Genomic DNA, 12,205 nt, shown 5'->3' with positions numbered 1-12,205 from the left:
TTATAAATAGTTTTATAAAACGTATTTTAGCAGAAAAGCATACTTACTTTATAAAATAATTAGGTCTAGTTAATATCTTATCTTAAATTAATTTAACACATGTTTTATAAGAGGATATTAATTATAATAATATATAGATCTTATTTAATATAAAATGAAATCTAGGGGTATATATTATAAGATAGGTATAATCTTTATAACCTTAAGAAATAACTATATTAATAATCTAGCTATATGCTTTAAGTAACTCTGCAGGATAGAATATCCTATATACGAAATAACTAAATAATTAATTAATATATTTTTACTATTACTTATTAAATTTTACTTTAACCCTTTAAGCACGCTAAGTGCGACATCAGACCATGCTTTCGCCTTAACAACAAGTTAGATACTTTCCTTTATAGATTCCTTAGCTAATAATAAGAAAATAACAATTTTATAGGTATAGATTAACTAATTGCTTTCTTCTCTATTATTTTATATATATATTACTAGATGCACTGCTATGGTTGAAGTTTAATATAATAAAATGCCTCTGTCGACTGCCTGCGCGAATTCCACTAAGACCCCCAAGGACCCAAGCCTGGGGGGAGCCCGATTCGCATGTCCTATGTCATCCGGAGTTGCGTCCGATAACTTAGAGTCTCGAGCAAACGATCCTCTACCTTCGGAGCACGGCAAGTAGCTAATGCGTGACGATAACTTGCTGGTAAGTGCTGGACCTGGCCGACATCATAGACTCGACGGATAGCCGGATAGAAGATATCATCAAACCACCGCGAGAACTGCTCGTCAGTCAAACGATTGAAGGTGTGGGAGTATGGTAAATATAGAAAGAACAGGTGTAAGGTGATAAAATCAGCTCCTTCGACCTTCGCGAATGAGAAATGTGGCATGTCTCTTAGTCGTGACGGAATCGGTCGGGGTCGCTCTGGATCTGCGTTCATGCGATCTAAAGTCAGGTGGATATCCGTAGAAATATTCTAACAATATTGAAGCGCAGAATACAACCTGATAACGTGAGTGGCTACTGCAGGAGATGTCACGAAGCCCAGCAAGCTATCGATATCAAAGGAGAGGGTTGGAGGAGTATGGTTCGTGTGATGAGTGTGTAGGCGAGCCTGCTTGGGGATCATAGGTGGCCTGGATGCTTCGGTTCGCTTTTGTACGCCGCCGGTAGTTCCGTGTGCGGTTTGCTTGCAAGCGGCGTCGATGCAACACAGCCGGGTCTCATTCTGGATCGTCTACAAATCAAACGTTCATTATTATTTCCATGCTAGTAATATTTAATGACTCTCTAAGTAATAGAAGTCTAGACCTCTGAGAGCCACTAACTTGATTGGGAAGATATAATGCAGTACTATTTTAAAAGAGGAAAGTGTAATGCTAGACCGTGCTCTGCTACTGATTTACTATGAAGCCTTTAAGTTTAATTATGAGCTGCATAAGGAAAAAAGACTTGATTGAAAGAAAAAGAATGTACTCCTATATTATAAGTATCTAAGGACCTGATAAAGCTATAAAAGTCAAGATATGTTGGTTGTGGCCCTGAAAACTTAAGCTGCAATCGCCTACTAGACCTGGCAAGGCAGAGATTAACCGCTTGGAATTAAGTTAGCAGATAGTCCAGCCTAGGAACTGGTTTGAGCATATCTGGTTCTGGATTGCTTAAGATGTGTGTTGATAGGATGCCCAGCTAGACTGGCTACTGAGCTGAGTATACAATGTTGCTAGTACATGATAGTAGGCATGTAGCGATGAGACAAACTTATAGTTTTCTCTTATCCAGGCGTAATACGTAACTATATGAGTATTATTCTGCTAATACACGTGATTGAGATACTGCAGCGTTATTGTTCTTATCGGCCAAAAATCCGATGTCTAATTAAAACAATGACAATTGACTGACTCTTAAGATTTGCGTATGCTGATGCCGTTGGACAAGAACGAGGTGGACTCAAAGCAATGGACTTGAGTTTGAAGTCTCTGCGCTGATATCGAGCAGTACTTGAATAGAGTTGGATCCCAAGTGGCATAATGAATCTCTTGAAACAGCATGAGTTCTTTCTTTATTTTACACTCGCTATCTAATCAAACAATATGCCAAATCTTCCTGCTGCCTTGCCAGACTTTAGCAGATCAATCACCTTGTTGATCTCATATAGATCCTTGAATGATGTCATGTGAGCTTTGATGTCATGTTTGTAGCTAAACTCGATAGCCTGGGGCATATTCTTGGGGATTCCACTACTACGGCCAGCAATACGGTATTTTCCAAGGAGAATATCGAGAGCGCTGATGGACAACGGCTTCTTAGGGATTCCCGCAACCATCAAGAGACCGTTAATTCTGTGACGGATGGGTTAGCAAGCAGGTACTCCTGATCTTCTAGCCTCGACTCACCTCAAGGTCTTGGGAGCGCTTTCATAAGCCACATTAGAAGCGCTGAATACAGCGGCAGCATGACAACCGCCCTTTGTGACTTCCTTGATCTTAGCTTCATAGTCGGGATCTTCCATCGTGTTAATCACAAAGTCTGCGCCCAGATTCTTTGCATCTTCTAGTTGAGATTTAGAGATGTCAATGCCGACGACTTTGTACTTCATTGCTTTGGCATATTGAACGGCTGTTTTAATGTTAATGCATGAACCTGTTGTCAAATTATTGGCGACGCACCTAGGTGACCAAGACCACCGCAGCCAATGATGGCAATCCACTGTCCTTCAAGAAGATGGCAACCCTTGACGGCATGATACGCTGCAACATTCTTAGCATCGGGCCTCGCATGATAGAATCCTGTACTCACCTGTAACTCCTGCGCAAAACAGGGGTGCTGACGTATCAGGGTCCATCCCTTGTGGCAATACCATAGCATTGCGAGCATCAGAGACGGAATACTCGGAAAAGTGACCTGGGCATGTGAAACCATGCATTCTTCCTGTTCCTTTTTCGCAAAATAAGTTGTGGACTTGGCATCCTTCGCAGTCATCTGGGGGTGTTAGTAAACAGGAACTTCAGAAGGGCTTTTACATACAGCATGCATAACTGCAACCAAGACATCCGACAAGATCGCCTATCTTGAACCCTTGAACATCCTTGCCAATACTAACAACGTATCCAGTATTCTCATGGCCGATGGTGGTTTTATCAGTCAGTGGTTCTTCGCCTGTGTGCCCCCAGAAAAGCATCTAAACCACACGATTAGTACAAGATGGTTGATGCATTGGTTGGATGGAGTACCAAGTCTGAATGACATAGGGTTGCACTTCTTGTCTTGATAAGAATCTCATTGTCTGCAATCATAGGGATATCGATGCGATTGACTTCAACTGAGTTGCTCAACTGTCGATGGTATAAGCCAGTGCCTCATGGCGTTACAAGGATGTAAGGAATCTTGCCTTGTTATATTGCGCAGCAAGCATAGTACCCGACTCTTTGGAACCCATGATGAAGAACAAGGATATGTTTGGGAGACTCAATAAGCTGGAAATATCGAGAGTTGCCTTGTTTCTAGGATACAGACTTTGAAGATAGAGAAACCTAAGGTGCTAGTTTGGGAAGGGTATATAACTAGATACAGTAGGGCTCGGCATAAACGTGGGGTTCATGCTTAGCATGCAAGGGCTTCAGTGGTCAATTATGGTGAGAGAAGAATGAGTCAGTACAAGGGGAAAGATTTTTACAATTGATTGACTGTCACATCGCAAATGGGGTAGACTGACAGGTTGAGCCAAGAGGATCGCCGTGCGGAGAAACTGGGATATCTTGCACGGGATTAGTTTCCGAGACAGGAAACCCTGGGTCTAGAATGCGGGGTTGCGATGGATGTTGAGCTAATGACGAAGACATGAGACCTTCGATCTCCTTTGTCAGTTACTTGGAGGATCAGTTGGAGCCAGATGGGCACTAGCGAAACTCAACTGGCATGAGTCAGTCCCAGACAAGTCAGCCGATTGAGCTGATCGCGCTATGAAGATACGTACCAAGTAACCGAGGTGGTGGTTCTAGTCCCACAATCTGGGGATTTCGATTCCGGGGTCTAGGGATGCGGAGTTCTGGGACATGCCATGTCCAAGCTCAGACAAAGGGGGGAATTGAGTATAAGATCTTACCTACTCCACAGCAAAGAGTTAGCTATTACAAACAGACACTCTCCGACTAAGCCTTAAGATTTTTTGAAGAATTCGAGGATTGTTAGAATACAACATATGTTTCACCTCTGAACTACGATCTCCGAGTGCCGATGTTCAGCAACTTGCGTGGCAAGTACCTGCAAGGTGCCATCACTGTCAGCGCTGGAAGTGCCTACTTGCTCTTCGGATATGATCAGGTCGGTATACCCGTGATTTATTTGCCTGCTCCGTCAAGTACTGACAGCATATAGGGAGTTCTTGGTGGTCTCGTCACACAACCAAGCTTTCTCGATGCCATCGGCAACCCCAGCCCCAGCTTCCTCGGTCTTATCGTCGCCCTATACAACATCGGTTGCTTGATTGGATGTATCGTTACATCATTGGTAGGCAACAAATGGGGGCGACGCCAAATTATCATCTGGGGCTGTGTCATTATGATCGTTGGCGGTATCATTCAGTCTGCAACTTACGGAGCAGCGCAGCTGATTGCGGGAAGACTCATATCTGGTGTTGGTAACGGTGTGTCCTTGATACGACTGCGACTCTGTATTCTGTTGCTAACATTATCAGGGATGAACACGAGTATTGTGCCGGTCTATGTTTCCGAATGCTCACATGCAAAGCATCGCGGACGAGCGGTTGCAGTACAGCTTTCCATCGTCATTGTAACTAGTCGGCCTTGTATCTATACAACTAAAGCTAACTTTCTATCCTAGTTCGGAACTGTTGTAGCTTACTGGCTAGACTATGGAACTATCAAGAACCTCACTGGTGAAGTTGTTTGGAGATTCCCAATTGCCTTCCAGAACGTCTTTGCCATAGTCACAGTCATGACTCTTCCTTTCCTCCCAGAAACCCCAAGGTTAGTACCCATGGTCATGCTTCACCACATGGAGCTTGTCACTAACTTGTACTATTTAGATGGCTCTATTCGCACGAGTACCAAGCTGAAGCGATCAACGTCCTCTCTCGGTTATATGACTGTCCAGAAGACGACCCCCTTATCCTTCAGGTTACTCAAGAGATCGAAACCGCTTTAAGACTTGAACACCAATCAACCAAGTTCTCTCTCAAGGACATCATCAATGACAAGACGCCAGTCAAGAAGACACGACGACTCGTTCTTTGTTTCATGATCCAATTCTGGCAGCAGTTCACTGGAATCAACGTGATTGCTTTCTACGTTACAATTGTTCTGGAGACCAACGTTGGATTGTCAAAGGAGACGAGCAGTCTTGTTGCTGGCTGCATTCAGATCGCTTTTTGGCTTGCCACATTTCCTCCCATGTTCTTGCTCGACAGAGTTGGTCGCCGGCCGATGCTCCTGTTGGGATCTGTGGCCCTGTTCACGGCCATGGCTGTATTTACTGCTGGAATTGCAGTCAACACATCAGCGACTTCGGCTATGGCTTTGGCATTTCTCTTCATCTATGAGATCTCCTTCGGCATGTCATGGAATGCTATTCCTTGGCTGTATGCACCAGAGATTACCCCCTTGGAGTTGCGCCACGTGGGTTCCTCTATTGCTGCATTCTCCGAATGGCTATGGACCTTTGTGAGTATCGATCCCTCCAGTCTCCCAAAACTTCGAAACTAATGATATCGAAGGTCATTGCCCTGATAACGCCTTATGCCATTGATGCAGCAGGATGGAAGTTCTATCTCCTCTTCTGCGTCATGATACTTCTGAACATTCCATTTACTTATTTCTTCCTCCCAGAGGTGAGTCTGGCGCAGTACAATCTTAGGCCCCAGCAGCTAATACAACACAGACAAACGGAAAGACTCTTGAAGAGCTTGATTACGTCTTTACGGATGAGGCATTCATTCCTGGCCAGAAATCCACCCCCATGCAGACACTGCAGCGAGGTAGCAAGGAGGATGTATCGGGAGATTGCTTCCAAGTCGAGAAGTAGGTTTGATGCAAAACTGCGGAAGGAATCAGGCTTGAATAGGATTGAGTGCTTGGGTTGAAAGAAACTTGCGTCATAGAGGCACTACTCGTATTTTTTGACTTTGAACGCTTGCTTGTGTAATGATCCTTCCGTAGGTGATGATGTCTTTGTGTTCACATCGCGCAATAAAATAAAACTCATCTATATTCCTTGTTCGTATCATAGAGCAGTACAAGGACGAAGAACAACGTCAACTTGACGTATGGTTCCTTACGGACAACCCATCTTGTCCAGGGCTTCATGCCGACCATTCGGAGAGCACAATTACAGAGACATTCAACTTATTTCATTGGCTAGTAACGTGAGTAGATAGCGGTAACCATGGAAGGAAATCGATCTTGAAACGCTTGAGTTACAGTCCAGTTCTTAAGGTTCCGAATATGCTTCTCGAATATCGAGTGCAATACCGCCTCACCCTCCGAATCCGATATGGCATCTAAACCATCAAACTTCCAATTCACAGTGACATTCTGAGAGTAGTAATCTGAAAAAAGTTGGAATGGATATTCGGCCGGGTTTTCGATGAGGATGTCACGGACACCAGGCCTATTGAGTTAGCCTGAATACAGTGGTTATGACTTGGCGAATGGGTATAATCACCATGGAATATTGTCAATCCATGCGGCGTGTGGAATGGCTATCTGTGTGACTGTCGGTCTTAGCCATGAGGGCATATCTGTATAGTGTTGCTTCGTTGGGTGAATTTGCCACTACAGTTGTCAATACCGGTTATCAGACGAATGAAAAGGTTTTCAAACCTTCATAGTATGGCACATGAGATAGAAGAAAGCCAATTTCTCAGCCATTTGTACAGAAGAGAATGTCGACAGAACGCGTGACATTATACCGCTTAGTGGATGCACCGTGTCAACCTGCTCAAGGTTGATGATGGCACGTGTTGATGGCTTTCGTGGGCCCAAAACGGACTCAGGGTCCATGCTATTTAAAAGCATTTCTTTTCTTGATTTAAGAAACTTGAGGAGTATCAAATCCAATGGGCAAGAGGATGGCCCATGGGATGGGAGGATGGTGTATACAGCGTTGGGCTCAGTGTAATGACCGAGTGCAGCTGTCATGTCTCCAGAAGCTGAGTAGTCGCTTGCCATGCTCGGCTGTGTAACGTGGGATTCAGCTACGCTTAGTTGTGATGGGGCGCCGTATGGAATGTTGGTGCTTGTTGTAGCTTGATAGCTACCGGGGGATGACAAGAGTCCTACGTTTGCGGATGGAGAGACATGACAGGTTGAATCGTCATTGACCATATGGTTTGGGATAGTTGGAGCGTGGTCGCCTGGAAGGACCGATTGGTCGGTGTATGAGCTTACCACCGGATTGTCAAACGGTTCTTCTGAGGTGGTTTGCATGACATGCTCAGTATCAGAGGCATCTGCATGTGTTACGGACAGTGAGTCAGCCTCTTGCTCTTGCTCTTGCTCTTGTTCCTGATCTTGTAGTGGAGGAGGCGTCCGTGCATGGGATTGAGCCCGGCTGGCTTGACCTGACTGACTCTGGGCTGCCAAATTTAGCCGGATTCGGTGAGTTGACGCCCCTCTATGTGCTTACCAGACTGACCCTGCGATTGGTTTTGGTCATGAATCCTGTCAGCTTGGCCCAAAGCGGTGTTGATAAGTTCAGCGACGGCACGCAGGCAGTCTTGCAAGGATGCGTTCTCCTCACGCATGCGGTCGATCTGCACGTCTTTCTGGCTGCAACTTACACGTAATTCAGCGCACGTGCCCTGGAGCTGGGAGAATTGTTGCTCAAGGCTGGAAATGCAGTCTTTGTTCCGTTGACGAAAGGCCCGCTGAGCTTTGCGATCCACATTACGCTTGTGCTGAATCTGTTCCTTGGTGAGATTCGAGACGGCTCTAGATCGCTTCCGAGACGGAGCTGTTCTAGTTGTGGTTTCTGGCTGTGTCTGGCTCATGATGTTACAGGGTCTGCAGGCAAATTGGAGGGCAAGGGTAGACCAGCAAAGCAAAATACTGCTGGAGATTCTCGAGAGCAAGGCTCGGACCGAGACGCGGAGCCGAGAGTATACCGCGGTAGCAGATGAGGGGATCCCCACGGGGTAGAGAGTGCGGGACACGAGGAATGACCGGATAGATCTGGCCAGGATCAAGATAGTGATGCCTTGTGCCGTGTGGTGATTCGTATTGCCGGGGTTATCGACAGAGTAGAGGAGATGAGGAGAAAGAGCGGGAATGAGGTTGACATGAGTAATGCACCTTAGCTACACTAACTATCCCTGTCCTGGCTCTAACCACTTTACGCTGAGTGCTGACTAATCTTCTGTAACTCAACCCAAGGCAAGGCCTAAACTTGAGTTTCTAACACGATCTAGCCTTCGTGACGCCATGTACCAAAGGACCAGTCCTATCGATGTTTTCACCCCCTTGTTGAGTACAAAATGAAGCAACCACAAGTTTGACATTATTGAGTTCATCTACTCAATAGCCCTGACTTGCCATATTAATGAGAATTGTCTTGGGCTCAGTGTATGCCCTCAACGCCTGCTCTCCGTTCTCTCGGCCAAGTCCGCTCTCCTTGGTCCCACCAAACGGACATGAAAAAGAGATGGTGCTGATGCAATTGATCCCCACAACACCAGAATCAATGAGTGAGCTGAGACGGAGCGCCCTAGTGATGTCTTGAGTGAAAACTCCAGCCATAAGTCCGTATTTGCTGTTATTGGCCTCTTCGAGAACTTCTTCCTCTGTGTCAAACTTGTTGATGACGGCCACTGGTCCAAAGATCTCTTCATTATAAATGAATGAAGTTTTGTTTGTATCGGCGAAAACTGTCGGCTCGATAAAGTAACCCTGGTTTCGTCAGTTTCATGCCCTGGTCAAATTAACTGCCAATGAACACTCACCTTTTCGCCAATTTTTTGTCCGCCGACCAAGACCTTTCCGTCATTGTTTTCTTTTGCAGAAGAGATAATTCCCATGATTCGATCATGCTGAGTCTTGTCCACAACAGGTCCTATCTCAATACCCGACGCTTCAGGGTCACCAAGAACCTTGTTTTTCGATTTGACACGAGCCACATAAGCTTCGACAAACTTGTCGTATATCTTTGATTGCACGCAGACTCTTGTTGCTGCAAAGCAGATCTGACCCGAATTGGTAACAAGTGCATTAACAGCCCTAGTTTCATTCCATTAGCACGTCAAAATACTACCGCACAGAGTTTCCTTACCACTTGACCGCATTCTCAAGATTTGCATCGTCAAAGACTACAGCAGGGCTTTTTCCACCAAGTTCCAGAGTCACTCTCTTCAGGTTGCTCTTGGCGGCCAAAACTTGCACCGTCTTTCCTGTGGGAATACTTCCTGTAAAACTTACCTTTGCAACTCGCATATGTGATGCTAAAGCTGCTCCCGTTGAGCCATCTCCGGTCAAAACCTGGAAGACGCCAGGAGGAAAACCGGCCTCGAGCACGAGCTTTCCAAGCTCTGCAGCCATCAGTGGTGTCTTTTCACTAGGCTTTAGGATGAAGACGTTTCCCGTCGCAAGCGCTGGGGCGGCTTTGAGTCCAACGGAGGCCAATGGACCATTCCATGGGATAATGCTACCGAGAGGTTAGATCGCGGAGCATATATATCCAGAAAGAGTTCGGGTCTCACCCTGCAACAACACCAAGTGGTTCGTTTCGAACAATCTTGTAAAAGCCATCATCCGCGGGAAAACTTTGGCCAGCATGCTTGTCAACCCACCCAGCATAATCTCAAAGCCGTTAGTCTGCGAATGAGTCGTCTTCAGAATGCGAGAAGACTTACAGCGGAAACAGCCAATGGCTGTGCCAATTTCGGATTTGCCAAAAGGAAGATAAGGGGCTCCCAGAGTCAATCGCGTAAGATAAGCGAGGCGCTCTTGGTTGGCCTCAAGGAGATCTGCAAACTTGAGCAAAATTGCCCTTCTCTCGTCATGGCTCATCTGACGCCAGGGAGAGGTTGGTTTGAAAGCTTCATTGGCATGGCAGACGGCTTCGTCAACGTCCTCATCTCCGGCAACAGGGATCTTGTTGCTGATTAGAGCACCTGTGGCGGGATTGTATACAGACACGCTTGTAAGTTTGGTTAGTGATATGCCAACTTGGAAGGTCGGAGGTATTTACCGTTTCTGGCCACGGCTGTCAACATACTTTGAGCTGTCAGCTTCTAATATGAATGATCAAGTTTATGCATGCACATACTTTATTGTTGATAAATAGTTGCGTTAAATGAGGATCGAGCTCCATGGTGAAAAAAATAGTATCATGTGAGAGGGAGTAAAGGTTGCCAAGATCTACTATTGACTCCAATATCAGTCTTCAAGATCAGGGATCTTCATTTTCAAAGGACTAAGTATCCGTCGAGACTTATTACTCTCATGGTATACGGATATATATGCTCAACTGGTCGTACACGTCAGTACTCAGCGTCTGCTGGAGACATCGTGGATACTCATTTGAACTGAGTAATGAACGCTGTCCCCACTAGCAAGGGCCGCCCTTGACCGTATTAGGCTTCACTTTTACATGAGTAATGGGAGATCATTAGTCCTGCAATACAATTTCTCTAACCCTAAACAGTAAAGCGTATCAATCAAACTTTGGAGCGCGGGGTAAGATACGGGCGGGATCTGAGGGATTCCGAGTCAGGGCAAAGTGGCAGAGCATGCATGTGATCAAGACTTTTTGTTGCGAGTATCACCACGGTCACAAGAAGCCTTGTACATGAGTTGGGAGTGATTGACAGCAATAAAGATCAGTCCAGACCACAAAAGTATCAGAGCAGGCAAATAATTCACCTACAATGACGACCAACGACGAAAGCGTCCCCAATACCAATACCAACAGAATCAAGGGACCCAAGGTTTGGCTCGTGACCGGCTGCTCAACTGGTCTTGGAAAATGTCTAGTCTCGGCGATTCTAGCGAGAGGTGACAAGGTCATTGCCACAGCTCGAAAACTCTCCGCCCTAGAGGAATTGAATGGCCTCGACCACGTGAAAATACTTTCACTGGACGTCACATCACCACAGAGCGTGCTTGACTCAAAAGTCCGAGAAGCCTGTTCGCTCTTTGGAAGAGTTGACGTTCTGGTAAACAACGCAGGTTATGTCGAGTCCGGTGTTTGGGAAGAACTCGAGTGCGCCCATCTTTGATAAACGAAGCCTTTGTTTTATATCTAATGATGACTAGTCACGAAAATACCGTACGCGGGTTCGAGACCAACTTCTTTGGAGCCATGAAAGTCACTCGAGCTATTCTCCCCTTTATGCGATCTCAAAGGTTCGGTACCATAATGTTTATGGGAAGCATTGCAGGATGGTATAGCGCAGCAGCAGGTGGACTCTATGCTTCATCGAAATGTGCGCTAGAAGGTGAGTAAACTGCAATCCTTGAGTCTTAGAGGCGCAAATACCAGGAAAGATGTACAGCCAGTACTGACTGAGTGAAACAGGGGCTGCTGAATCGTTATCGAGAGAGGTTCAAAACCTCGGCATCCGAACGCATATCTTTATAATTGGCCGCTTTCGCACAGGCATTCTCGGTGAAAAGAGCAAGAACGACAAGTTGAGTACCCAGCAAGGCATAGCAGACTATATAGACGCAAAGAACTCCCTGGCGCAAAGTCTAGCTGCTTCGCACGGCAATCAGCCAGGCGATCCTGTGAGAGCCGCGGAGAAGATTGTCGATATTGGAAGAATGGAGAACCTTACTTCGAGCCAGGCAGAAAGCTTGCCATTACGTATTCCTCTAGGGGCGGAGGCAGCGGAGGTGATGAGACAGAAATCTTTGGACACTCTTGCCCTTCTTGATACGTGGTCTCAGTTTAGCGCAGAGGCAGATTTTGAAAATGCTGAAAGATTGCCTGCGTTCTATTCATAACGAAATAAGGCGAACCTGAATATATCTCATTATCTGTTATATTTAACCTCCAACTCTTAGAGTGTGCATCTAATTATCAAGGCTTCGTTATAGCTTTCTTCCTAAGCCCTGAATCCACACCTGGTGAACAGTTTAAATATTTCACGCATCCAGGCCGCCCTTAAGAATAAAGGGTCAAGATGAAATAATTATTGTAAGACACCTACCGGTATCATTATGAACTATTGCAATAGATGCC

At 45.7% G+C, this 12,205-nt stretch overlaps 5 protein-coding genes across 5 annotated transcripts; 2 read left to right on the top strand and 3 right to left on the bottom strand.

Moving 5' to 3' along the window:
* Window positions 1–2,090: 2,090 nt before the first annotated feature.
* BKA55DRAFT_710529 (chaperonin 10-like protein) lies at window positions 2,091–3,703 on the bottom strand (the record flags this gene model as incomplete). Its single annotated transcript, XM_046200784.1, has 7 exons — window positions 3,402–3,703; window positions 3,244–3,345; window positions 3,038–3,191; window positions 2,810–2,992; window positions 2,680–2,760; window positions 2,407–2,629; window positions 2,091–2,352 (listed from the first exon to the last, which is right to left on the bottom strand). Exons 1-7 carry the CDS (start codon window positions 3,447–3,449, stop codon window positions 2,091–2,093), a joined length of 1,053 nt encoding a protein of 350 aa, XP_046043864.1. The 5' UTR covers window positions 3,450–3,703.
* Window positions 3,704–4,060: 357 nt separating this feature from the next.
* Window positions 4,061–6,228, top strand: BKA55DRAFT_580811 (general substrate transporter). The gene is made up of 7 exons (XM_046193984.1): window positions 4,061–4,333; window positions 4,388–4,655; window positions 4,707–4,801; window positions 4,853–4,998; window positions 5,058–5,691; window positions 5,745–5,858; window positions 5,909–6,228. Exons 1-7 carry the CDS (start codon window positions 4,247–4,249, stop codon window positions 6,050–6,052), a joined length of 1,488 nt encoding a protein of 495 aa, XP_046043863.1. The 5' UTR covers window positions 4,061–4,246; the 3' UTR covers window positions 6,053–6,228.
* Window positions 6,228–8,292, bottom strand: BKA55DRAFT_580808 (uncharacterized protein). The gene is made up of 4 exons (XM_046193983.1): window positions 7,655–8,292; window positions 6,850–7,604; window positions 6,692–6,801; window positions 6,228–6,637 (listed from the first exon to the last, which is right to left on the bottom strand). The coding sequence occupies exons 1-4, from the start codon at window positions 8,016–8,018 to the stop codon at window positions 6,385–6,387; spliced, it is 1,482 nt and encodes a 493-aa protein (XP_046043862.1). The 5' UTR covers window positions 8,019–8,292; the 3' UTR covers window positions 6,228–6,384.
* A 45-nt stretch (window positions 8,293–8,337) lies between these two features.
* Window positions 8,338–10,536, bottom strand: BKA55DRAFT_624479 (aldehyde dehydrogenase domain-containing protein). Its single transcript, XM_046196821.1, has 7 exons — window positions 10,289–10,536; window positions 10,211–10,236; window positions 9,873–10,159; window positions 9,720–9,819; window positions 9,293–9,664; window positions 8,967–9,240; window positions 8,338–8,913 (listed from the first exon to the last, which is right to left on the bottom strand). The coding sequence occupies exons 1-7, from the start codon at window positions 10,331–10,333 to the stop codon at window positions 8,542–8,544; spliced, it is 1,476 nt and encodes a 491-aa protein (XP_046043861.1). The 5' UTR covers window positions 10,334–10,536; the 3' UTR covers window positions 8,338–8,541.
* A 183-nt stretch (window positions 10,537–10,719) lies between these two features.
* BKA55DRAFT_580806 (uncharacterized protein) lies at window positions 10,720–12,050 on the top strand. Its single transcript, XM_046193982.1, has 3 exons — window positions 10,720–11,224; window positions 11,278–11,459; window positions 11,540–12,050. The coding sequence occupies exons 1-3, from the start codon at window positions 10,890–10,892 to the stop codon at window positions 11,965–11,967; spliced, it is 945 nt and encodes a 314-aa protein (XP_046043860.1). The 5' UTR covers window positions 10,720–10,889; the 3' UTR covers window positions 11,968–12,050.
* The last annotated feature ends 155 nt before the right edge of the window (window positions 12,051–12,205 follow it).

Source organism: Fusarium redolens (assembly GCF_020744475.1).
Source record: "Fusarium redolens strain MPI-CAGE-AT-0023 chromosome Unknown BKA55scaffold_19, whole genome shotgun sequence".
NCBI classification, from domain to species: domain Eukaryota; kingdom Fungi; phylum Ascomycota; class Sordariomycetes; order Hypocreales; family Nectriaceae; genus Fusarium; species Fusarium redolens.
Note: the sequence above shows the minus strand (reverse complement) of the source record. Positions and strands in the feature narration are given on the sequence as shown.